This window comes from Geotrypetes seraphini, chromosome 11, assembly GCF_902459505.1.
Source record: "Geotrypetes seraphini chromosome 11, aGeoSer1.1, whole genome shotgun sequence".
NCBI classification, from domain to species: domain Eukaryota; kingdom Metazoa; phylum Chordata; class Amphibia; order Gymnophiona; family Dermophiidae; genus Geotrypetes; species Geotrypetes seraphini.
In genome coordinates this window covers 23,714,223-23,742,095 of record NC_047094.1, presented here as the reverse complement: position 1 = coordinate 23,742,095, position 27,873 = coordinate 23,714,223, and the positions used below count along the sequence as shown (strand labels likewise).

At 43.9% G+C, this 27,873-nt stretch overlaps 1 protein-coding gene across 5 annotated transcripts in view; it reads left to right on the top strand.

The window, feature by feature from the left end:
• TRRAP (transformation/transcription domain associated protein) overlaps positions 1-25,622 on the top strand; it is a 359,951-nt gene extending 334,329 nt beyond the window's left edge. For all 5 annotated transcript variants that reach the window (XM_033914195.1, XM_033914194.1, XM_033914196.1 and 2 more), the window contains 3 exons: positions 5,101-5,304; positions 15,798-15,992; positions 23,658-25,622. In XM_033914195.1, coding sequence (XP_033770086.1) covers positions 5,101-5,304; positions 15,798-15,992; positions 23,658-23,942 — 684 coding nt within the window. In that variant the 3' untranslated portion in view covers positions 23,943-25,622. The remainder of the gene's footprint in view (positions 1-5,100; positions 5,305-15,797; positions 15,993-23,657) is intronic.
• Positions 25,623-27,873: the final 2,251 nt, after the last annotated feature.

Sequence of the window (27,873 nt, the reverse complement as noted above, 5' to 3'; positions counted from 1 at the left end):
TCCTACAGGACAGGGTTGGGAACCGCTGTTTTTAAAAGTCAGAGAAGTATTTATCTATTTACTGGGATTTATTAACTGCCTTTTTCATGTAGAGATTCATCCAAAGCGGTTTACAATACATTGAATTAGAGAATGACACGGTAACAAAATTCATCACCGTTCCCGTCCCCGCGGATAACCGCGGGAAATAAACCCATGTCATTTTCTAGTGTCTATTTCATCCTCTGTCCTTCTACACCAGCATTATTCAAAGCAAAGCTTGTGGGTCAGTGGTGCCCATTCATACTCTGATTCTTATGTGAGCCAAGGATAATGAAGCCATTGTGACATCACTGATGTGATTGGCTCTTAGGCACTGGTGGAATGAGGCATTATGACATCACAATATCTGCTCTGGATACCAGAGACTGTCATTCTGTATTGTCTATCTCAACCTCAGTCCTTCTATACCAGCATTCTTCAAAGCAAAGCTTGTGGGTCAGTGGTTGTGGCCATTCATACTCTGATTCTTCCCTCTTTCCTTAAAGAATGACATGAAAATGGTTTCCCGCGGTTATCCACAGGGACGGGAATGGTAATGAATTTTGTCACCGTGTCATTCTCTACATTGAATAATAATCAGATACTCAAGTATTTTCCCTATCTGTCCCGGCAGACTCACAATCTCTGTAGTCCTGTCTCATTTGAAGACTGTAGGGGATTAGAAGAAGGACGGTGATGTCATCTGCGTAGCTATAACTTTTTACTCTTAGGGATGCTAGTTGGCTCCCCAGTGAGCACAGGTAGATCTTAAATAAGAGTGGTGACAATGGGGAACCTGGAGGTACTCCACAGTATGTAAGTTAGACAGAGGAAAGTTTGTCGTCTGAGCTCACTTGATATGAACGGCTGGTTAAAAAGCCTGAAACCATTTCAGCACCACGCCCACAATTCCTTCCAATAGCATCTAAGTAGGACAGGAGAATAGAATCTTGGAAACTGGAATGGCTGGGGTCACCGTGCTGCGCTAGAAAATGTCTTATAGCGATACAATTAGATTAATAAAAGCATTTTTTTCAATAACTAAACAGTTGGTTTTAACAGTCCCCCTGCAACTAAAAAAGTAATAAAATTGAAAAAAATCACGAGGAAAAACGGAATACGAGAAAGAAGAGCATTTTATATATTCATCTGCCCAGAATAGTACTATACAGAGGAGACAGACAGACCATCCTAGATAAGGAGAGAGGACTTTACAGTGACCATGCAGTGACTGGCTGTTGAGATGAGTCCATAGGCGTGTGGACAGGTTTTAACTGGCCAGCCTGGATGAATCCACTGTTGGGGGAGGGGGGATTATCCTCTACAGCAGGGCTGCCCAAGTCCGGTCCTCAAGATCTACTGGCAGGCCAGGTTTTCAGGATATCCACAATGAACATGCAGGAGAGAGATTTGCATACCAAGAAGGCAGTGCAGGCAAATCTCTCTCATGCATATTCATTGTGGATATCCTGAAAACCTGGCCTGCCAGTAGATCTCGAGGACTGGACTTGAGCAGCCCTGCTCTACAGTGCGACCGTGTAAGAAATTGTGTTTTATTAACAAACAAGGATTTAAAAGGTACCGATTAACCTTAGGGCCTGTTTTACAAAACGGCGTGGTAACGGCCCTGAAGCCCATAGAGATTTAAAGGGCTTCGGGGCTGTTGCCATTAGGCAGCCGCTAGCGCGTCTTTGCAAAACAGGAACCTTAAAATGATGAAAAAGCAAAACAGCGAGCTTCGAGTCAGTGCTGTTTTGTTTTCCATATTATAGCAAGTTGAGACATCAGCTAGAAATCTCAAATAGTTGTGTTCTTTTCTCGCCGCAGTCAAGCGTAGTTCAGAAAAAGACAACACCCACTGTACAGGTTTTATCGACGGCAGCAACTCATTCAGGTCCTCTTTCTCTCTATTCCCTCTAAACTGAACGGGAGTCCTCCACCTAAAGTCCTGCCAGTGGGGGGTGCTGTTTTTCAATCACATTTTCAATAATGAGGGACCGGCAAGCTCTGCAGGACTCCAGGGAACCTGCCTGTACTTAGTGATAGAAACGTAATCTTGAACACTACCCCCCACTGGCAGAAATGCAGTTAGAGGACTCCTGTTCAGCTCAGGCGAAACGCTGCCCTCTTTTCCCTTTCTAAAGGAATAATGGCAGTTTATACTATAAAACCGTGTCTGTTTGATTTTTCATTGATAGGGAGATGCATTTGATATTGTGTGTAAGCAAGTTCAATTTGAAATGGGATTACCACATGCTTACTTGTTGTGTTCATTGAATTGCATGAAAAACATTGTTTAACGATAAGAACTAATTTTGTTGGAAAATCTCATCTGTGTCTGTCATTAGACAAGAGTCTTTAACAATCGACAGCGTACACATACGTTGCACTCCTGTGCAGGGGTCAAATCTAAGGCTCACATGTCCTTTTCCCTTTCTGAATTAGAAGATGAGGGCATTAGGATAATTTTGACAAACTCCTGAATGTAGGAAAGAAACGGCATCTATAATTCATGCGTTCTCTATTTAAGCACTAAGGCGCAGCAGGACGGGGCTGTGTTGTGAATGCAGTCAGGCCTGATGTGACACTCTAATGTTTACCGCCCAGGGAGTGAGAATAGCAAACACAATTCTTGATCTGCAAAATGAGAAGGGAAGCGTCCCTTTATAAAACTGATTTCTGAAAGACTTGCAGGAGTGATTTTATTTTTATATATTTATATAAAGAGAGCGATAGAAACTTTATGATGCACTCCTTTCCAGCCCTTTTGTTAAGACCAGGGGTGTCAAAGTCCCTCCTCGAGGGCCGCAATCCCAGTCAGGTTTTCAGGATTTCCCCAATGAATATGCATGAGACCTATTTGCATGCACTGCTTTCATTGTATGCTAATAGATCTCATGCATATTCATTAGGGAAATCCTGAAAACCCGACTGGATTGCGGCCCTCGAGGAGGGACTTTGACACCCCTGGTTTAGACTATGTAGTTCCAGAGAGCAGCAGTGCACTCGCTAATTTTACAGCTTAGAGCTGTGTTCGTAAAGCCAGCTAGATATTTTCCAGTACCATCTTTCAAGACAAAAGAGGACTTAGTAATGTATAGGACGGCTCTTAGTCATGAATGAAAAAAAAATAAAAATTAAAAACCACAGCATAATCGTCTAGAGATTTTTAGGAGGATCAAGGCTGGTGTTTCCATTAGGGAAATCAGGCAGTCACTTAGAGTGTTGTGATTCTGGGGATGTCAAAAGTAGCAGACACCTTTTTTTACATTTTCTCTTTCCCTCAGAGGCCCTACTTCGAAGCTTCTGTCAGTGACTTAGTTTCCTGGACTGGGGGGAAAGATAGTACACACTAGTTCAGTTTCCTCTGTGATACGTCAGTCAGTCACGAGATCCCGTAACCTTGCAGGATATTCCGTAAGACTGGTCCCACATGGCTGAGAAAACTGATATATTATTAAGTGTTTTTCCTCTTGCTGGACACAAAGGCCAAGCTGCCAGGGGAAGCGCTCTATTAAGGCCTCTGGGGGATGAGGGAATTTATTTCCTTACTAATTTTTTGCCATTCCTAGATTCTTCATGAGCTGTTGGTAGGTGGGTTGTGACAAGCACAGGGAAGGTTTGCCTTGGGCAAGTCAATCTCCCCATTGCCCCAGGTACATTGGAAAGATTGTGAGCCCACTGGCACAGAGCGAGAAAAATGCTTGAGTACCTGAATAAATTCATGTAAACCGTTGAGTTCCCTTGGGAGAACGGTATATAAAATTGAATGAATGAATAAATAAATAGGATAGGATAGGACGACTTCCCTATGAGGAAAGGCTAAAATGGCTAGGGCTCTTCAGCTTGGAGAAGAGACAGCTCAGGGATGGATATGATAGAGGTCTATAAAATACTGAGTGGAGTGGAAAAGGTAGATGTGAATTGCTTCTTTACTCTTTCCAAAAATACTAGGACTAAGGGACATGCAATGAAGCTACTAAGTAGTAGATTTAAACAAATCAGAGAAAATATTTCTTCACACAACATAATTGAACTTTGGAATTCATTCCCAGAGAACATGGTGAAATCTGTTATCTTAGCAGGGTTTTAAAAAGGTTCGGATAATTTCCTAAAAGAGAAGTCCATAGGCCATTATTGAGATGACTTGGGGAAATCCACTGCTTATTGCTAAGATAAGCAGCATAAAATCTGTTTTACTACTTGGGATCCAGCTAGGTACTTAGGACCTGGGTTGGCCACTGTTGGAAATAGGATACTGGGCTTGATGGACCTTCAGTCTGTGCCAGTAAAGCTAATTTTATGTTCTTATGTAAGCCAAGTATAGGACAATCAAGCCACTGTGACATCACTGATGAGGTTGGCTCTTAGGCACTGGTGGAATGAGTCATTATGACATCACAAACTCAGCTCTGGAATGTTGCTTCTCTTTGGGTTTCTGCCAGGTACTTGGGACCTGAGTTGACCACTGTTGGAAATAGGATACTGAGCTTGATGGACCTTCAGTATAGCACTTCTTAAGTTAAATGAGAATGCTTAGAGGTTTCCTACTTAGACTGTGTTGAGCAGTGATGTGAATGTGAGGCCTTTTTGTAGCAGCTGGAAGCACATCTCACCTCTGCAGGCCCTAATTGCCACTTCTCTTCATTCCCATTATCTGCCTTTGTCAAGAATTGGTCCCCAGGTTTCCATATCCAAAAGCAGTTTCCTGCTGTCACACCACAGGACTAGCCCAGCAATGACCTTCAACAAACAGTAGAGTAGAATTAAAAATAGATAACTTCCTTAATGGCATTTTCAAACCATGGACAGGTGGACTATTTTTAAAACATGCATATATTTCTAAAAGTGTTTCATTTTATTGTTTTGCGTTTAGAGCTCCAATTACTAGTTTTAATGTAATTTTGCAAGGTGAAACATCCAGTAGGCAAGATGCAAAGTGTGAAACCTCTTTGCATGCGGAACATAACTTTTCTCTTTAATCCGTGGCAGGAGCTTAAGCATTGCTCAGTGGGGTTTTTTCAGGTTCGCTGTGCCTTGCCTACTGTATTTCTAAAGAAAGTATTTGTTGATTTTTAGGTTCTCCGTGATATTCTGAAGGAGGTACAGAGTAATATGGTACCACGCAGTATGCTAAAGGAATGGGCATTGCACACCTTCCCCAATGCCACAGATTACTGGACCTTTCGGAAGATGTTCACAATTCAGTTGGCATTAATTGGTTTTGCGGAATTTGTCTTTCACTTGAACAGACTAAACCCAGAGATGCTGCAAATTGCTCAGGTAAGTTTCCCAAGCTGAAAAAAGTAGCTTTATGAATTATGAACTCAGGCTTGAGGAAAATATGTGTGACTGATGCCGAGGTAAATGCTTTGCATAATTTCTCTTTCTGTACTTAATCTTATGCAAATTAATTTTTCTTCTGTGTTCCCAAGGAGCTGTTTCCTTCTTTAGGGTGCCAAGTTATGTTGAGGCTGAAAACAGGATCTGCTCAACTTGCTTTGGTGATACTCCCCCCCCCCCCCATGTTCAGCATCTCTCCCTCCCATGGGCTGGTTTATTTTTCCCTCCTCTGTCCCCCTTCCTACAGGCTCGGCACTGTTCCCTCCCCTCTTTCACTCCCCTGCAGTCCCGAGAAATATGAGGGAGCAGTGCCAGACCCGCAGGAAAGGGTAAGATTAAAGGGGAGAGACCATATGGGGGGGTGGTGAGAAAAGGCTTAACCTGTAGACTAGATGAGGTCAGAGGCTGGGTATTTATGCGCTTTTGATCTCCGGCTCCCTGGGCCAGAGCCTCACTTGATCCAGTGGTTAAGCCGGCTCCGGTTATCTGTAGAACCGGACAGCTTCCATGTAGAAGCCTTGAAACGCTTCCTATTCAGCACTGTGGCGAAGGAAGTAGGTGCCTGGGACACTGGTACCTGGTATCGCCGAACCTCCCTCCCCCCCCCCCCCCCCACACACACATACCTCTTTAAATCTTTGCCGGCTTGTGACCAGGAAGTGACATCAGAAGGAGAGCTTAGGCTAGCACAAGCAGCAGGTAGGAGGTGCTGCTCACTGAAGGCAAAGATTTGAAGAGGTGGGTGGGCGTCGAGGAGGAGTAGAGCTAGAGCCCCAGCCAGGATGGCGCCCAGGGTGCTGCCCCTCACTAGGAGACACCTTGGCATCCAGCGACCACAACAAGGTTTGGTTCCACCTCAAGAAAGGATCGACTAAGGTCCTAAATTTTAAAGGAACTAACTTTCAGGACATGGGGGACTACGTCTACCAAGCACAACGGACAATGTAGAGGAACTATGGTCGACTCTGAAATCTACCCTGCAAGAAGCAACCAACATATACATAAAAACCGAGAGCAAATAGACGCCGAAAAAATAGACCACAGTAGTTCTCCACGGAGATCTCAGAACTAGTAAAGCAAAAAAAAAAGCAAAAAGCTATCGTTAACTACAAACAATCACAATGACCGGAAGCTAAAGAAACCTATCTGGCCAAATCCAGAAAAGTTAAAACGACATTCAGAGAGGCCAAACTCCGGATGGAAGAAAACATAGCTAGGCAGGTAAAAAAAGGGGAGAAATCCTTTTTTAAATACATTAGCGACAGGAAGAAGAACACAAGCGGTATTGGGCGCCTAAAGAAACCTGACGGCAACTTTACAGATTCGGACACAGCCAAAGCAGAACTACTCAATAACTACTTCTGCTCAGTCTTCACCTGCGAAGCACCAGGATCCAGTCCTCAGCCACAGACAAAGGGGAGTTCGGAGGACCCATTCCGGGACATGGAATTTACTGCGAGCGAAGTCTACTATGAGTTATCAAAATTAAAAGTAAACAAAGCTATGGGCCCGGACAATCTACACCCTAGAGTACTTCGAGAATTGAGTGATGTCCTGGCAGAGCTGTTAGCCGTGCTCTTCAATCTTTCCCTAAGCGAAGGAAAAGTTCCCCTGGACTGGAAAACTGCCAACGTTATCCCACTCCACAAAAAGGGATGCAGGTCAGAGGCTGAAAATTATAGACCGGTGAGTCTCACATCAATAGTGAGTAAAGTCATGGAAAAGTTGATCAAGAACAGATTGGACACATTTCTGGATGATGAAAGATTAAGGGATCCCCACCAGCATGGCTTTACAAAGGGAAGGTCTTGTCAATCCAATCTGATAAGCTTCTTTGATTGGGTAACAAAAAAACTGGATGGGGGTGAGAGTCCCTGGACATCGTGTATTTGGACTTTAGCAAGGCTTTTGATAGTGTTTCACACCGTAGGTTATTGAACAAGATGAACTCATTAGGACTCGGAGAAATACTGACAGCATGGGTACAAAACTGGCTTAGACTTCAAAGAGTAATGGTAAACGGTATTCCCTCAAAAACGTCGAAAGTGACCAGTGGAGTACCATAGGGCTCGGTCTTGGGCCCGATGCTATTTAATATCTTTGTAAGGGATCTAACTCAGGGACTTCGAGGCAAAATTACATTATTTGCTAATGACGCTAAACTATGCAACATTGTGGGCAGGGCAACAGAACATGACAGCGCAACCAGTCCCAGCACTGTGGAGCAGGACCTGCTTTTATTGGAACAATGGTCCAGTACTTGGCAACTAAACTTTAATGCCAAAAAATGTAAAGTAATGCACCTTGGGAGCAGAAATCCATGCAGAACATACACCTTGAACAGTGAAAACTTAACAAGAACTACTGTAGAAAGGGACTTGGGAGTTCTCATCTGGGAAGATATGAAAGCTGCCAATCAGGTGGAGAAAGCTTCAGCAAAGGCTAGACAAATGCTGGGTTGCATCAGAAGGAGCTTTATCAGCCGAAAGCCTTAAGTCATACTACCGTTATACAGATCCATGGTGAGACCTCACCTGGAGTACTGTGTCCAGTTTTGGAGGCTACATTATCAAAAGGATGTGAAGAGAATGGCCACTAGGATGGTCTCAGGACTTAAAGACATCCCATATGAAGAACATCTGACCAGACTGCGCTTATATTCTCTCGAGGAGCACAGAGAAAGAGAGGACATGATAGAAGCATTCAACTACATCACGGGTCGCATTGAAGTGGAGGAAGAAATCTTTTTTCTAAAGGGTCCCACGGTGACAAGAGGGCATCCACTAAAGCTTAAGGGGGGAAGATTCCATGGTGACACCAGGAAATACTTCTTCACCGAACGGGTGACTGATCGATGGAATAACCTTCCACGCCAGGTGGTCGAGGCCAGTAGCGTGCTCGACTTCAAGAGTCGATGGGACAAACAAGTGGGGGTGCTACAGAGTTATGCTTAAAAGATGGATAATCCAGGGAGGGAGGGTTCTTGAGTAGGCAGACTTGTGGGAGGGAGGGTTCTTGAGTGGGCAGACTTGGGCCGCTGGTCCTCTTCGTCTGTAATACTCTATGTTTCTATGTTTACGCCACTGTGTTGAAGGATTTACCTGTCATATTCCATATGCAAGCGTTCTTTCCAAGTAACCTTCCTTCTCTTTGACTGCATTAAAAATGTTATATTGGATCCCTCCCTTTGATGAAGATTGAGCTAAAACAGCTTTCACTTCACAGCATTTAGAGCCCTGGGGGTGGGGGCAGGGCAGGAGTCGTGTCTTCATTCAAAGCAAGTGAACAGAAAAATGTGTACTGCAACAATATATATATGTATGTAACACTAATATCAGTAATAATAAAAAAAAATTTGAAGTGAGAAGATCTCAGTGTGGATTGGTCAGTCAAATGAACGGAAACCGTTCAATCCTTCAATCCGTGCGCGGGTGACAACCCAGCACACCACACCATCATAGAATCTTACTCGTGTGTAGTGAATCAAAATAACAGTGCACAAAAACACTCGTGATAAATCATACAAAATTATATAAAGTTGCAGTAACACATTAACTGACAACAAGGTAGATTAACTGCGCAGTCTATCCAAAAAGCAGTCAAAAGACTTAATTTAAGCGGACGGCCTGCAAAAGCAGGAACTCCCCAAACGAGTTTCACAAGGGGTCCAATTGCAGAAGCTGTACTCCAGGCAACATAGATGGTTCAACTGATTCAGTTTCGGAAATATTTTCAGGAACCTGTCCTAAATGAACTTCTAAGAGAGAATGCCCAGATTAGAAATGGCAGTTGGAGAGGCAGAACCCAGTGAGTCCAATTTGAACAAGAAGAGGGCATGACATCATATCCTGGAAGTCAGAAACAAAAAGGAAAACCAGAACCGGATCCCAAACTCATAAAATAGAAAACCATTCCACACACTCATTCAAACCTGAGGGAAAAACTGCATTTAACTCGAATATCCAATACTGCTCACGATATTTCTGTTCACTATATTAGTGCTGTTCTAGTACAATTCGGGTTTTCTTGTTTTGGTCATTCAAAGCAACACATGGTCACTGGATTTAGAGCCTGTGATGCAGCATCATGGAAGAAGCCTGATCAATGGCTTCTATCCTCGAGGCCGTTGCTACAATGAACAGCCTAAGAACGACGGGAGATGGAAATATTCAAATAGGAGGAGAATCTCCAGGTGGTTGTAAATAAGGCTTTTAGTAGCTCCAGAGTAGCATTTCACGACCTTCTCCTGGAGAAACACCTTGCCAGTCGCGTTTTCAGGACTGCCACAGTGACTGTGCATTTGATCCCCAGTGGTTGTAAATCTGCTCTTCTGAAAGCCTGACTGGCCAAAGGGGTGCTTCCATAAGAGGGTTTGAGGCACTGGTTCTAAATTTTTCTTTAAAAGACAGATAAATGGAGAAAAGCGGAACCACTAGATCAAATAAATCATTTATCTCTAATAATGAAAACTAGTCTATTTTTAATGTTTGGCTGTGACATTTACGCTAACTTGATTCTGAAGATCAATATGGTAATGATAAAGAACCCGAGAATGAATTAAACTGATCAGAAGCAGTTGCTAAAACACTGAGCTTGGCTTGAGTTTCAGTCATGAATACATTTTCGAGGTGATAATTGGTCTGAGATTGTCACTTAATCTGGTTGGTTTAAACCAGATCATCGTCCATCTGAAAGGCAGGAATTAGAGAGGCATTTTACCATTAACCAGAAGGCATCTGTGCATTCACCTGTGAAATCTTTAGCCTGGTTCATTGGGTTCTGTTGACAGATGCCTCCTGTAGATATGCAGGTGATGTAGAATTGATCAGTGGGTGCCTGATGGAAATGAACTAAGAAAAAGCACACAGATTGCTGTTGTACTTTATGAACTCTGCTTTTTTGCAGTGTCTGAATTTTCTTTATCTCGGGAGTACTTTATAGTTAAACGAATCCAAGACAGAACACTGCATCCACAAACCCCCATCCATCCTTTTCCTGGGACACAAACACCTTTACACCCAAAGACAACGTCCACAGCCTAGGAGTAACTCTTGACTCTAACTTATCAATGACAGATCATGTATCCAAACTAGTATCATCCTCCTCCTCCTACCTCCGCCAGCTAAAACCATATGTGCATACTTCTCAGAACCCGAATTTGCACGCCTACTCTACGCTTTTGTACTATCCCGCGTAGACTATTGTAACACTCTACTAGTGGGCCTGCCTACCAAAACTCTCTCCCGCCTCCAAAGGGTGCAACACGCTGCAATCCGCCTTCTGAAAAACCCTAGGCATCCACGGCCAAGTTACCCCTGCATTACCTTCCATGCACTGGCTGCCCATTCAAAAACACTGCGCCTTCAAGGCCCTGGTCCTTGTTTTCAAAACCTTCCGTGAAACGATTCCGTACTACATGAAAACTAAACTACAAATCTACTTCCCAAAGCGACCACTGAGGTCCCAAGGAGAAAAACGATTGACCATACCTCCCGGCCGCTCCCTCAAAACTGAAACAGCCCGCAAACGCTCCTACTCACATTTCATTCCCAGACTTTGGCACACCTGTTAAATCACTAGATGGACTTTGGAGCTGAAAACCTTCCTCTTTGCAAACCCAGCGCCTTAAAAGTCAGAAACGCCACCTAATCTCACCAGATACTACTTAGTGCATATGTTTTATTGTCATGTCTATATTGTAATTTATGTCAATTATGTCATCTCTGTCCTGTCTCGAGTATTATGGATGTACTTTGTAACCCATTCTGGGCTCTTTTGGGAGGACGGGCTAAAAATTTGAATAAATAAATCAATCAATCTAGTGCAGTGGTCCCCAACCCTGTCCTGGAGGACCACCAGTCAGTCAGGTTTTCAGGATAGCCCTAATGAATATGCACGGGGCAGATTTGCATGCCTTTCACCTCCTTTATGTGCAAATCTCTCATGCATATTCATTAGGGTCATCCCGAAAAATCGGCTGGCTAGTGGTCCTCCTGGACCGGATTAGAGACCACTGATCTAATGTATAAACATTTATGTGAACGTTTACTCCCCCTCCCCCACCACTTTCTGAAGTCACACTAGCATTTTTTATCACCGGCCGTGGCGGTAAAAGCTCCGACGCGCATAGAATTCCTAACATATCTTCAAAGTAGCATTTTCTCTAGTGCGCTGTGGTCATCAGGCAGGGAGAACGTCTGCTTAGAGCAGGAGTGTCAAAGTCCCTCCTCGAGGGCCGCAATCCAGTCGGGTTTTCAGGATTTCCCCAATGAATATGCATGAGCTCTATTGGCATGCACTGCTTTCATTATATGCTAATAGATCTCATGCATATTCATTGGGGAAATCCTGAAAACCTGACTGGATTGCGGTCTTCGAGGAGGGACTTTGACACCCCTGGCTTAGAGGGTCTCTCTCTTTTACAAGCTTCAGATGATGGCAGATAGACCAACTGGCCTATTCAGTCTGCCCAGATGTGCAGATGTGCCCAGATGGTGTGTGCTGCCTTACGTAAGCTTATTGCTCCCTAACCAAATCAGTTATGTCATCCTGACTAGATGAGCGTACAGGTTCCCACACTTAATCCAAGAATTGTAGTGTTGTAGCCCATCCCTCCAAGGCTTCATTGTGGCTTATGTTGTCTCTGCAGTTCGCGATTCCTATATTCGTGCTTTGTTCTAGCTACCACAAAAACCAAGTTGTACAGAAGTAAAAAGTGGAACCAGATCCTGGACTTCCAAGAGTTAAAAATGGTGAAGTTTATTAATGTTGTGACCAAATAAAAATATATATACAGTGGTACCTTGGTTTATGAGCATAATTCGTTCGAGAAGCCTGCTCGTAAACCAAAGTTCTCGTTTATCAAAGCGAGTTTCTCCATAGGAAGTAAGGGAAACTTAATGATTCGTTCCACATCCCAAAAACAGACACCTCCCCCACCTGAGGCCACTGGCACTGCTTGCTTCCACCCCACTCCGGGGACCGGCTTCTCTCCCCTCCGCAGCCCATCCCCAAACCCTTACCTCCAGCAGACACCGGCACGCACCAACCCACAGGACATACGTGTGCCGGTGCTGAAAGAACCTGCCGCTGATGTTCTATGCTGGGCTGCTGTGGGGCCTTGAGCATCTGCACATGCTCAAGGCCTTCTAGCTTCCACCATCTCTGAGATTCTCACGAGCTGCCCAGCATAGAACATCATGTCTAACAAAAAACAGGGATAATATGCTTTTATAGAACGTCAGTAAAGTCTAATTATGATAGAAACAAACTGACTATAATGAACACCAATTCCAAGAGAGTGAAATTACTTTGAAGTACGTTCAGAGAAGTGAAACTCTGAAGAGAGAGACAACCCCCTCTTGGGACAAGAGTTTACCATCCAGTCATTGCATATTTGATAAATCACTCTCTGAGAAATGGTAAACACTGGTTTATATCTATTTTTCAAAATTTTAAGTTCAAAAAACGTTTCTTTTCTTGTTTTGCACCTTTGTTTGAAACATGTGTCACTGGAGCATTGTTACAATCTCACTTATCTTATGAGGAAAAAGTCCTGTAGGGTCCCAACGCGGCCCCGTTTCGTTATCTGCTTCAGGAGACCCAGCTGTAAAGTTGAAAAGTTTCTCACTCAAAAGATAGAACTGAAATGCTGTTTAAGATGTCCGTGAAACTGATTCTGTAATACAAACAAAATGTTAGAACCACACACAGACCACAGCGTATTACTTTAAAACTGCACTGTGTTTATTGGCTATTAATGAGAGGAGGAAGGCACAAATGTGAGCTACATACCGCTTGAAAAATCTCTCAATGGCTCCCAACAACAGAGAACGCTGCCAGACACTCCGGATTTTAAACCGGAGGGAGAGGGGAAGGAGCTCCGTGTAAGGAGCAAAATGATGACATCATGAAATTGCTGATGCAAGCTGACAGTGAACTACTGCTGAGCAATGTCATGATGTCATCATTTTGCTCCTTACACGGAGCTCCTCCCCCTCTCCCTCCGGTTTAAAATCCGGAGTGTTTGGCAGCGTTCTCCGTTGTTGGGAGTCATTGAGAGATTTTTCAAGCGGTATGTAGCTCACATTTGTGCCTTCCTCCTCTCATTAATAGCCAGTAAAGCATGAAGCTTCACCATAGTGCAGTTTTAAAGTAATACGCTGTGGTCTGTGTGTGGTTCTAACAGTTTGTTTGTATTACAGAATCAGTTTCACGGACATCTTAAACAGCATTTCAGTTCTATCTTTTGAGTGAGAAACTTTTCAACTTTACAGCTGGGTCTCTTGAAGCAGATAACGAAACGGGGCCGCGTTGGGACCCTACAGGACTTTTTCCTCATAAGATAAGTGAGATTGTAACAATGCTCCAGTGACACATGTTTCAAACAAAGGTGCAAAACAAGAAAAGAAACGTTTTATGAACTTAAAATTTTGAAAAATAGATATAAACCAGCGTTTACCATTTCTCAGAGAGTGATTTATCAAATATGCAATGACTGGATGGTAAACTCTTGTCCCAAGAGGGGGTTGTCTCTCTCTTCAGAGTTTCACTTCTCTGAGCGTACTTCAAAGTAATTTAAACTCTCTTGGAATTGGTGTTCATTATAGTCAGTTTGTTTCTATCACAGCATAGAACATCAGCAGCAGGCTATTTCAGCACCTGTCCTGTGGGTTGGTGCGTGCCGCTGTCCGCTGGAGGTAAGGGTTTGGGGATGGGCCGCGGGGGGAGAAAGCCGTTTCCTGGGGTGGGGTGATACGCTCACTTATAGAGTCAATGCTTGGTTTTCTAGTTAAAGTTTGCTCAAGTGTTTTGCTCGTCTTGCAAAATACTCGCAAACCACGTTACTCGCAAATCGAGGTTTGACTGTATATATCACAATGTGGTAAAAAGCAGACAAATTCCAACAGAATAAAAACCCAGAAAAATATTACTACATTTAAGATGATCAGACCCTACATGGGCCGTGTTTCGGCAATGTTTAGCTGCCTTCAGGGGTCCTTTGAACACAATAAAAAGCAGCCCAAAAAACAGTAACATCACAGAAAATCTGTTAGACAAGTCCTCTGGAGCAACTATCATGCTGGCTACAAATGTCATCTCTACTTTTCCCCTCTTTCTCTTGAGGGAGTGAAAACTGGATTGTTTGCATTACTGTAATCCTCCTGAGCTTGTCCCTTCCCTCTATCTGCTTGCGATCATGTGATCAGGCCAAGCGGCCACTACCCATCGCACATCTGTCCCCAGGTACTTCTGGTCTTCTCCTTGCCACCAGGCACTGTTAAGACACAACAAAATTTAAAACCATGCTTACTTCTAAAACCCCTGACCAGGTCCCTCCAGCTCTTCTTGGTCAACTCTACTCAATTGAAGTTGTACCTTAATCTTCTACAGCAGTGAGTCGTAAACTTTTTAAGCTGCTGGCACACTATTCTAGGGCTGTGGTTGGAAGGCACCTGAAAATGCACCGACGTCAACACGTTGACATCATGCGCATGTGTGATGTCATCACGTAGACATCCGCGGCCCCTGAGTCTCCTATTACCGCCGTTAGGGGAGGGGGTGCTACAGAAGGAGAGGTAAGGAGAAGGAACCACGAGAAGCAGTCAGCCGGCGCCTCTCCTCGCCAGCATCTCGTGGCACACCTAGAATCCTCCGGGGCACACAGTTTGCGATGCACTGTTCTAGAGGAACAGTAAAAAGCGTACCCTAAAATACCAGCAAAAGAAAGAGCTCTGTGTATAAACTTTATTGCTATCAGGATAATATTGCAACCAGATCCACTTTCTTAGTTACATTTGGCCATAAAAAAGACAGATCATTTGTAATGAAAACTTATTTTGGGGAAAAAAAGATGTTTAAGACACAATGCACACACACACAACACAGACGCACACACATATAGACACACATGCACACACACAACACAGACACAACACAGACACACACATATAGACACACACACATGCACACACACAACACAGACACAACACACGCACACATGCACACACACAACAGACACACACACATGCACACACACAACACAGACACAACGCACGCACACATACACACACATGCACACACACAACACAGACACAACACACACACACATGCACACACACAACACAGACACAACACAGACACACACACATATAGACACACACACAACACGCGCACACACACATGCACACACACAACACACACACATAGACAAGAATCTCAAAGGAAGTACTTTGTTCTGGACACTTGTGGATTTTTCTGTGTAATACTAAAAGAAAAGCACAGTAGAAGAATGTCCTTTCAACATAAGCATCGTACACAAAGAAATTCTTTGGAAGTACAAGTTGATTCTAAAGTATTCATTTATCCCATGTAAAAATTCTGTACTGTCATCTTTAGTGATCTTTTTGCCTACGTCTTGCCTTCAATTTCAGGACACTGGTAAACTCAACGTGGCCTACTTTCGATTTGATATCAACGATTCAACTGGAGACCTGGATGCGAATCGCCCTGTCCCATTTCGCCTGACACCAAACATTTCTGAATTCCTCACCACGATTGGTGTGTCTGGTCCTTTGACTGCATCCATGATTGCGGTGGCTCGCTGCTTTGCACAGCCAAATTTTAAGGTAGGTAAGGACTTTAAAGCTGGAAGAGACAGGAGTGATCATTTTTATTCATTCAATTTTCTATACCGTTCTTCCAAGGGAGCTCAGAACGGTTTACATGAATTTATTCAGGTAGTCAAGCATTTTTCCCTGTCTTTCCTGTTGGGCTCACAATCTATTTAATGTACCTGGGGCAATCCATTAGTAGACAACAGCTGCATCAATTTAGAAAACTTTCCTAAAAACCACATTTGCAGTGAGGACATTCGGTGTAAGAAAACAGTCTATGGCAGGGATAGGCAATTCTGGTCCTCGAGAGCCGGAGCCAGGTCAGGTTTTCAGGATGTCCACAATAAATATGCATGAGATAGATTTGTATCTCATACATATTCATTGTGGATATCTTGAAAACCTGACCTGGCTTCGGCTCTCGAGGACCGGAATTGCCTACCCCTTGTCTATGGATATATGATTAGTCTGTGAAAGTAGTGAACTTTTATTTTCCCCTGTTGCATGATTACCAGTAGTTGATGCTTGAGTACAACTGGAGAACTCACCTTGACTATGGTGCTCATTTCTAGTCACCGTATTTCAAAAAAGATTTAACGGAATTAGAAAAGTTCAACAAAGAGTGACCAAAATGATAAAGGGAGTGGAATTCCTTTTGTATGAGGAAAGACCAAAGAGGTTAGGGCTCTTCAGCTTGGGAAAGAAATGGCTGAGGCGGGATATGGATGAGGTCTAAAATCCTGAGTGGTATAGAATAGCTAAAAGTGAATCGATTTTCTTTAAAACTTACTCGTACAAAGGCGAGGGGACACTCAATGAAGTTACATGGAAATACCTTTAAAACAATTAGGAGGAAATTTTTTTTCACTCAACAAATAGTTAAGCTCTGGAGCTCATTGCCAGAGGATGTGGTAAGTGGTTAGCATATCTGGGTTTAACAAAGGTTTGGACAAGTTCCTGGAGGAAAAGTCCATAGTTTGCTATTGAGAGAGACATAGGATAAGCAACTGCTTGCCCTAGGATCAGTAGCATAGAGTGTTATTACTAGTTAGGTTCTTGCCAAGTACTTGAGATGTAGATTGGCCATTGTTGGAAACTGGATACCGGACTAGATGGGCCATTGATCTGACCCAGTAGGGCCTTATTTACAGGGCTGTCATGTAAAAGCACGAGTAGTAATAAGATTTTCACCTAAGTCTATTTTATTTGGTAGGATTTAAAAATTAGCATTCTGTTTTTGCATATATTTTTTGTTGCTTTGAATATTAAATTGTATTCAAGTTTCAAGTTTTATTTAAATTTGATGATTCGCTTAATATTTCTAAGCGAATTACATAAATATATAATTGGGATAAAACATTAAAATTAAATTAACATTACTACATTAAATAAGTAAACAGGGGAATATTAAACTGACAATACAGACATTATGGACAATACTGGAATACTTTGGTAAAAACGTAAGGGAAAAAGTTACAATATTTTATATCTTAAAAAAAGCTATACCGCTTGTACATGAGTATTAAGTGGTTTACAAAACTAAATTCATTAGGCACTTTGGACTTCACTCTCTGTCCCGAATGGGCTCACGATCTAAAGTAAAGTGCCTAAGAGAAAAAGAACATCATTCATATATCAAAGATAAAAATAGAAAGAAGATGAGAAGGAAGAAGGAGCCCCGGAGAGAGGTGGAGAACCAGGGAAAGTGAAACAGAGTGGTTGCATTGGAGAGAAAAAGCTAGAAAAGTAAATCTAACAAGATAAATAGAAATGACTATATCGGGCAGGAGAAAAGAAATAGGAAAAATAAAATAAGACAAACCCAGCAAAATAAAAATGAAATAAGGTATGAACAGTCGGAGGGAGAAACTGCAGTTAGTGGGAGACGCTCGTTTGCGGATTATAGTGAGTATCGCGTAGAGTTCCATAGTGTTGAAGAAATAGAATTGATTTCAGTCGTTTTTGGAAGGTAGAAGTAGGATGTTTCCTTGAGGAAGCCGTGAAGCATGGAGTTCCAAAGGTTAAGACCTGCCTATGAGAGAACTCTCATTACAGTTGTTTGTAGTTCTATTAATCTTGGTCCAGGGACTTCAAATTTATTTATTTATTCATTCAATTTTCTATACCAGTCTCCTAGGGGAGCTGAGAACGGTTTACATGAATTTATTCAGGTACTCAAGCATTTCTCCCTCTCTGATCTGGTGGGCTCACAATCTATCTAATGTACCTGGGGCAATGAGGGGATTAAGTGACTTGCCCAGGGTCACAAGGAGCAGCGTGGGTTTGAACCCATAACCTCAGAGTCGGAGGCTGGAGCTTTAACCATTGTGCCACACTCTCCCCTTGGTCATAATGTCAGAGTTCTGTTAGTGTTGACAGTAACCCGGTGTGCAAGTGTTTTGCAAGACGAGCAAAACATTCTCACAAAACTTGTCTTGGAAACCGAGTGTTGACTCGATTTGCGAGCACCTGCCCCCCCCCCCCCATAAAAACCGGCATCACTTCCCCCCTCCCCCCCCACTCGAACCGGCACCCCCCCTCTGCGCAAACCGGCACCCCCCCCCCCCCCGCCCGAACAACTTGAATTTACCCCTCCCGTCTGGCACCGGCACGCAGCCCACAGGACGTGCCGGTGCTGCTAGAAGATCTTCCTGCCTCTGCTGGGCCTTGAGCATGCATCTGTGCATGCTCAAGCCTTCTAATTCTTCCTCTCGGAGATCTCCGAGAATCTCGGCGAGAGGGAGAATTAGAAGGCCTTGAGCATGTGCAGATGCATGCTCAAGGCCCGGCAGAGGCAGGAAGATCTTCTAGCAGCACCGGCACGTCCTGTGGGCTGCGTGCTGGTGCTAGACGGGGGGGGGGGGGTTAAGTTCAAGTTGTATGGGCGGGAGGTGCCGGTTCATGCGGGGGGGGGCCTTTGCAAGTAGGTCGGGGAGCAGCGCTGCTGGCCTCGGGGGGGGGGGGGAATGTATCAAAGCGAGTTTCCATTATTTCCTATGGGGGAAACACGCTTTGATATACGAGTATTTTGGTTTACGAGCATGCTTCTGGAATGAATTATGCTCGTAAACCAAGGTTCCACTGTACATTGTTAGTATGTTCAAGTTTTTCATTTTAAATCTTGCCTTTCTTCTGTTTGTTGTTTTTTTTTCAAAGATACATAAGAATTGTTGAAAGAATTTTGAAGGCTGAATGTGCTAAATCCCACCTCCGAGCATTCTAGATCCTAATAACCGCTATCACAGTTTAGTAAAAGGGGAGGTTAATTTGAACGGTATTTTTAACCCCTCTTTCTCAAACTTGGTACCTATTATTAGCTGCTTGGTGCATGCCTGTGTTATAGCACTTTTGTGCACCAGAGACATCAGTAATTGGCAGTTAAACACACTTGTAAGTACTGGGTGCTATTCTATTACATATATGCCAGAGAAGTTTAGTGCATTAAGGGCAAGTTGGACAAAGCTCCAGGAACTTGGTGGAAAACACCGGGTTGGAACCGATTTTCTTGTGCTGAGGCATGCTCAGTATGATTACCATGCAAATTATATGCACACTATTTGTGTTAAGTACCCTGATGAAAAGGGGGAGGGGAGATGTAGCGCAGTGGTTAAAGCCACAGCCTCAGCAGCCTGAGGTTGTGAGTTCAAATCCACGCTGCTCCTTGTGACCCTGGACAAGTCACTTAACCCTTCTCAATGTATTTTTAACTTCTTAAAACAAGTCACAAAATCATTGAAGAATATCTTCCAGCTCATTTAAAGCACTTTAAACTGTGTTAAGAGGAGAGCCTCAGATCCCCGTGCATTGCTAGATTGTACACCTGCACTGGAAAGGGAATGATTCCTCACCGGCTCTGGATCCCCCTCCTGTCCTCCTATAACACCACTCAATTTCTTCAAAAAATCTTTTGAACTTAATAATTTCAAAATGTTACTGAAAATCAAGCTACTTAGCTGCAGGGCAGGGTTCATTAATGATTCAAGAATGTCACTGCATCCCCACCAGTCCTCGCCGACGTCCAGCTAGCTGCCGTTTCGCCCTCAAGCTGCGACAGGGCTCCGGACCAATATCTGCAAAAAATACAAATAGGAAAATGGCAGGGAATATAACTTGAGGCAGAAGAACATTCCAATAATCCTGTAGCTTACTGCGGCGTGCTGCTATGCTCGCTCACTATGGAAGAGACAGCCGCAGGTGAAGCAGCTCCCGCTTAAGTGACTTCTGACGTCACTTATGTTCAGTCCGGAGCCCTGTCGCAGCTTGAGGGCGAAACTAGCTGGACGTCGGCGAGGACTGGTGGGGATGCAGTGACATTCTTGAATCATTAATGAACCCTGCCCTGCAGCTAAGTAGCCAAGTAGATGATTTTCAGTAACATTTTGAAATTATTAAGTTCAAAAGATTTTTTGAAGAAATTGAGTGGTGTTATAGCAGGACAGGAGGGGGATCCAGAGCCGGTGAGGAATCATTCAGGGGCAATGTTAGGAAATTCTACTTTACGGAGAGGGTAGTGGATGCCTGGAATGCGCTCCCGAGAGAGGTGGTGGAGAGGAAAACGGTGACTGAGTTCAAAGAAGCGTGGGATGAACACAGAAGATTTAGAATCAGAAAATAATATTAAATATTGAACTAGGCCAGTTACTGGGCAGACTTGCAGGTCTATGTCTGTATATGGCCATTTGGTGGAGGATGAGCAGGGGAGGGCTTCAATGGCTGGGAGGGTGTAGATGGGCTGGAGTAAGTCTTAACAGAGATTTCGGCAGTTGGAACCCAAGCACAGTACCGGGTAAAGCTTTGGATTCTTGCCCACAAATAGCTAAGAAGAAAAAAAAAAAAAAATTTAAATTGAATCAGGTTGGGCAGACTGGAAGGACCATTCGGGTCTTTATCTGCCGTCATCTACTATGTTACTATATTCCCTTTCCAGTGCAGGTGTACAATCTAGCAATGCACGGGGATCTGAGATTGGACACGTGATTTTTTTTTTTTCTTTCTCATTCCTGTATATGACTTTGGGTGATACAAGTCACTTAACCCCCCATTGGCCCAGGTACATTAGATAGTTTGTGAGCTGACTGGGACAGACAGGGAAAAATACTCGAGTACCTGACTAAATTCATGTAAACCGTTCTGAGTTCCCCTGGAAGAACAGTATAGAAAATTGAATAAAGAAATAAATAACTGTGCCTGGCAGCCGCACCCAAGAGTGGAGCGATAAGCAGAGCTTTGGTGCGCAGGCCCAGTATAGTCCCTATGATCACCAGAGCTGTCAAGCAGGTTTATTTTTCTTTGTTTGAGTTTCTTTCTTACGCAGTTTGGACACTGCCGTTGTGCTTGTTTTACGTGCGATATATCCCGTGCCTACGGTCAGAAGACAGCTGTTAAGGTGTGGGACACACACGCACACCCAACAAATACAAATAGCCATCGGCAGCTCCACACCTGCTGAAAAATGTTGCACGGAAAGAGGTGGGCGTTCCCTGTTGTGCATTCCAAGGAATTCTCATTTTAATACTAATGATCTCCTTGTAATGCACTTGCATAGGGTTCTACTACGATTTATAAAAGCCCCGGAACCCTTTTGCGCATCGAGCTTTTGAGCATTGCCCCCCCTCCCCCCCCCTGTGGGAGCCGTGGGCACATCACCAAACTATGCGTACAACTTACAGAATGCTTTCAGTTGAGTGCGTAGCATGGTGCATTCAGGTGTTTCCAGCTTACACCAGCCACTGACCTGTCATAAGTGGGCAGGCCTAAAATAAGCATGCCAAAATTGCTTTGCACTAGTATTCTGTAACTGCTTACATGTACCCTGTCCCCACGGGAACTCATTTTCCCATCCCGGAGAGTTCTTTGCCTGTCCCTGCCCCTTTCCTCAAAGCTCCGTCCTCATCTGCACAAGCCTCAAACACTATAAAATCATAAGTAGCAATATTCTAGAGCTCGGATTGTGATGTCATAATGCCTCATTCCACCAATGCCTAAGCTCCGTCCTCATCTGCACAAGCCTCAAACACTTTAAAATCATAAGTAGCAACATTCTAGAGCTCAGATTGTGATGTCATAATGCCTCATTCCACCAATGCCTTAGCTCCGTTCTCATCTGCACAAACCTCAAACACTTTCAAATCATAAGTAGCAACATTCTAGAGCTCAGATTGTGATGTCATAATGCCTCATTCCACCAATGCCTAAGCTCCGTTCTCATCTGCACAAACCTCAAACACTTTCAAATCATAAGTAGCAACATTCTAGAGCTCAGATTGTGATGTCATAATGCCTCATTCCACCAATGCCTTAGCTCCGTTCTCATCTGCACAAACCTCAAACACTTTCAAATCATAAGTAGCAACATTCTAGAGCTCAGATTGTGATGTCATAATGCCTCATTCCACCAATGCCTAAGCTCCGTCCTCATCTGCACAAGCCTCAAACACTTTAAAATCATAAGTAGCAACATTCTAGAACTCAGATTGTGATGTCATAATGCCTCATTCCACCAATGCCTAAGCTCCGTCCTCATCTGCACAAGCCTCAAACACTTTAAAATCATAAGTGTTTGAGGCTTGTGCAGTTAAGGAGCTTACAGGAATGGGACAGGGACAGCGACAAAACTCACGGGGACGGAACGGGGAAATTGAGTTCGTGCGGGGATGGGGGAAAATGTGTCCCAGTGTCATTCTCTGTCCTGAAGCTCTTATAGAGTTGGTCCTGAACACCAAGTTCTAGAATTACTCCCGTAGACCGCATCGTCTGCTGTTCTGGGCAGGCTGTAAACTAGTTCAGTGAGACCTCGGCTGGAACTAAATTTAATCCAGGAAATGCTTCTTGCTTCATGAAGAAAAATTAATACTTTGGGGCCTTTGCCGTGAGAAGCTGGTGAAGGTTTAAAATGAAGTGTAGAACATTGTACTGCTGATTGCTCACCTTCAGAGCAGAGACCTTTCCCGCTGTGTCATTCATCTTGCACCGGAGCTGTTTTACACCGACAGCCCTCTATAAAACGTGCATCATCCCACTGAGCATATTTCCTCAAAGCAGGAGTTGGAGTGGCTTGAAAGGACAGATATTGCAAGTAGAACTGGATTTATTTCAGCTTGTCTGCACTGAAAAAAATACAGCTCATATAAGGGTGTCTATCTGTGTTATAGCTGAGATTTTATAGCGTAGCTAATATATCCAGGAAGAGCCTTCATTTGCAGTAAAATATTTCTGCTGAAAAAAAAAGAGAGAATAGAGCAGGATGCCTTCTTGCAATTTGAATTTTTTTAAGTGAATACACTTTGCACGGATGCCTTTGTTGGTGAGAACGTTCGGGCTTTCAAAGCACCATTTTTCGTGTGCTTATTAACAGCCCGTGACTGAGAAGGCTGCAGCGCTGACAGATTTGCGGGAATTTGACAAGGGCAGGGGCATAGCTACGGGGTGAGCCTGAGCCCATCTGCTTTTGCCTCAGGCCCACCCAGCAGCCTGACGCAGCGTCCATGAAGCTGGCAGGCATCCTCGCCAGCCCCACCAGCAGAAGAAATCCAGAGTCCATGTCCTCAGTCAGTAAGGCTCAGCAGCGGCATTTTGAGAATACAGCAGGATGCCTTCCACATGAGACTGAGCAGAATCTATGTTCCTTTAACTGTTTAGGAGCTGGGCATAATTTTCAAATTTTTTTTTCCCACGTAGGTTGACAGCATCCTGAAAACTGTTTTACGGGACGAGATCATCGCTTGGCATAAGAAAACGCAAGAGGATACATCCTCTCCTCTTTCGGCAGCCGGGCAGCCCGAAAACATGGACAGCCAGCAGTTGGTTTCATTGGTTCAGAAAGCTGTTACTGCCATAGTGACTCGACTGAATAATCTTGCCCAGTTTGACGGTGGCGAGAGCAAAGTCAACACACTGGTAGCTGCTGCTAATAGCCTGGATAATTTGTGCCGTATGGATCCCGCCTGGCATCCGTGGCTCTAACTGTACGGCAGAGCTCTCTTTTAAATTATTACGATAGCTGTTTGTGCTGTAAAGAATGCGTTGTGTTTAGAACTGTGAAGACTTAAAATCTCAGGCCATGCTTTTGCTCCCCATCCCTTTTTGGTTATCATGTTTACAGAACTGATTTTCTGTTAAATTGTTTCAGAGTATGGTCGTCCCTGCGTATATCTCAAGCAGATGTAGATTCTTCTCGGTCAGGGAGAATGTGGTTCCAGCATGTACAGACAAATTTTTTTCTTTTTTGGGGGTAGCATATTAGAACATGGCTACTTCAGCTCGTGAGGAATAGCAAATCTGTAATCTACACAGGTCTCTCTCCATATTTGCGACTTTGGTTTTTCGCGAGTTCCATCAATAATTATATGGAGGGAGAACTGTATATTTGAAGCTCCTCTGAAACTACTCCCACCCTCTATAATGGCATCTAATTTTCGTTGCAAAAGCGAATAGAAGGCATCACACCTCCTCCTGCAAGCTCTCGACATTCCCCTTCAAGCCCAACAGAAGAGACTCCTGTTCCGCACCACACGTTTTGGTCCAAGTGTGTGCACTGATATGCATGGCCTTGCCGGGTGTGGGTGTGAGCTCCTCTTTTTCTTTTTTTTTTGCGAGGCTTTCTTTGACCTGCTGTTTCAGAAAGACCTTCAGTACTGTGCCATGCCAAAGAGGTGAGATTTGTGCGCCGAGGTTGGTGCGCTCTCTTCTCTGGTGCAACTCGTATCTTTAGAAAGTTAGCTGCAAAACGGCGGTATTTGTGAGGGGGCTGTGCCTCCAAACAGCTGCAAATATGGAGGGAGGCCTTCATAATGTTTTATACTTTTTAACAAATGTGTATTTGCAGTCCCTTTCTGCTTTTACTTCTAAGCGTTTCGGCAAGATTTCCTTTCATGACGGTAGACTGTTAAATACTGTGGTAATTTTTATTGTTGCCACAAAACTATTAAGTTGGTTTTGTACAGCAAAATGATAATGAGAGCATATGGAAATCTTACCTTTTTGTTCCCCGCTGAGTTGTGCTGATTTTTCTCAGCATAGAATGTGTTTTGTAAACATGTAGCTGTTCCTAGAACTTTTTTTTTTTTTCCAAACATTTGCCGCTGTTCATAACACATAATCCTTTAATGTGAGAAGAGAGCAAATGGAAGCCAGAGACATATTGCTAAATGCAGCTAACAAACTTCAGAACGGCAAAAGATAGCAGATGAAAGCAAACTCCTGGGAAATGCATCATGGAATGTTTTCCAGTTTAAGGGTTGCACTGGGGGAATGTTTCTACATTTTAAAAATATATAATGCTGCTCAAGTTCCTGAAAGTATTCAAGGTAAACGTAGCTTACCTTTATATCCATTGCAGTAACTCACCCTTTAACTAAAACACGATAGCGATTATTAGCACAGGGAGCCATGTTGAACGCTCTGCATAGCAACCGATGCTCATAGGAACTCTGAGTGTCAGGAGCAGCGCAGCTCCCTGTGCTAATTTCCATTATCACGGTTTAGTAAAAGGGGGGGTAAGTGAGCTCTGGGTCCGACTGATAAAATACCATGTTTCCCCGAAAATAAGACAGTGTCTTATATTAATTTTGGGCCCAAAATATGCACTAAGGCTTATTTTCAGGGTAGGTATTATTTTTTTCATGTACATGATCATCTCTCCCTTCCTCTCCTTCACCCTAATGTTTCCTCTTTCCTTTCTCTCCCCCCACATGTGCAGCATTTCCTCCCCTCTCACCCATCCCGTTGTGCCTTCCCTCTGCAGCATCTTTCTATCCCTCCCTCCCATCCCCTTGTTCAGCAGAACCTTTGCACTGTGCACAGCATCTTTCTATCCCTCCCTCCCTCCTATCCCTGGTGCAGCAGAACCCTTTCCCTGCTTCTATCTCTCCCTTCCATGCAGCAGAACCCTTGAGCAGGCCCCCGCCGCGCAGCCGAACCCCCACTGACCCTCGCATCCTTCCATGTCTCCCATCCAAACCCCACCGACCACGAGACCTACATACCTCTCTCCAAAGAGCAGCATCGGCAGCACTCTAAACAGGCTGCTTCGCAGCCTTCTCACACCGGGGCCTTCCGTGAGCCATGTTACTGATGACATCAGTGATGCAGCAGAGGGAATGCCCCGGTGGGAGAAGGCCACAAAGCAGCCTGTTTAGAGTGCTGCCAACGCTGCTCTTTGTAGGTCTCAGGGTCAGCGGGGTTCGGACAGGAGGGAGAGAACGTGGGTCAGCGGGGGATCGGCTGCGCAGCAGTGGAGAGGGGCGAGGGAAGGCCACTCCTGGCGAATACAGGGACATTCAGGTTAGGCTTATATTAAGACCTCCCCTGAAAATCATTCTAGGGCTTATTTTGGGGATAGGTCTTGTTTTCTGGGAAAGACGGTAGGTGAGAAATGATCATGCTTCTCCCCCACACACTCTTTCCCTCCCTATTCCTTCACCTTATTCCATTCATCTTTGGTGTACAGTATTCCCCTGGTCGTTTGCGGTCGGCAGTTCGCAGTCACGGTCATTCGCGGTATTTGCCAACCACGAACCGCCGACAAGGAGAGGGCAGTCGGAGTGCCAGTGAGTGCAGGAAATCACTCGCGGTATGCTCCGACCGCCTCTTCCTGCACTAAGTCGGGCCTTATCCAATGAGGAGCTGCTTTGACACGCAACTCCTGATTGGATAAGGCCCGACTTAGTGCAGGAAGAGGCAGTCAGAGCATACCGCGAGTGATTTCCTGCACTCGCCGGCACTACGGCTGCTCTCTCCTGCCTCTCCCGCTGCCCTCTCCAGTCTCCCCCATGAAAAACCGTATTCACGGTTTTTCAAGATTCGCGGGGGTTTCTAGAACGGAATATCGGGGGAGTACTGTATTGTGTATTTTATAACTTCTTTTTTGCTTCTTGTTCTTATACATGGCCAGAAAAGAAGTGATAGAATGTTTTCACTGGACATTAATGAAAAATGCAGTAGCGAGAAAATGTCTGTCCCTTATTAGCTCACAAAAAAACAAAAGGAATTGACCCCAAAATATCCACAAAGAAGAAAATCCAGAGAAAACCAAAAAAAACTCTCTGGAGTGACGATGTTCCCAAATGGACTTTATTTGAAAGTATCAAAGTTCCAAAGGTACACTAAAATCATCCACGTAAAATAATTCCATCCACATAAAAGTAAATCATCCACATAAGAGCCTTAAAGGACCTAGTCCGCTAGGGATACAGGACCCAACACGGACCGCGTTTCGACAAAAAGTTTTCTTCAGGGGTCCCTGGGGGTCCTATAAAGGTGAGTACGTGGGAAACAATTGTGTGGTGAACCGGAAGTGAGACACTACTTGCATTTGCAATGGAAAGGCGGACCGTGTTGGTTCCTGTATCCCTAGCGGACTAGGTCCTTTAAGGCTTTTATGTGGATGATTTTAGTGTACCTTTGGAACTTTGATACTTTCAAATAAAGTCCATTTGGGAACATCGTCACTCCACAGAGTGTTTTTTGTTTTCCCCTTATTAGCTCACCACATAGATTATACAGACGGCCCATTTGCTAACAGATCGACCCTTACATGGTACCTGAGCTATGGACTAGCTTTATCTGTGCTATTGAGGGATCTTTTGGGTTACTGATTTTTTGGTATTAATGGCCATTAAGGGGTCCTTTTATTAAGGCGCGCTAACCGATTTAGCGCGTGCTCAATGCTAAGGCGCCCATAGAATATAAAGGATGCCTTAGCATTTAGCGTGCCTTAATACAAGGACCTCTAGAATTTTTTTGTTTTATTTTTTTATTTTGTTAGAATGTCATCTTTGAAGAGAAAAAAAAAATTTCTTTAGCCGACCTTTGCCATGTTAAATAAGATGTTTCCACAAAGTGTGTTTTATTTGAATTTTGTTTTGTTAATATTTTTATATTATCCTAAAAGTGT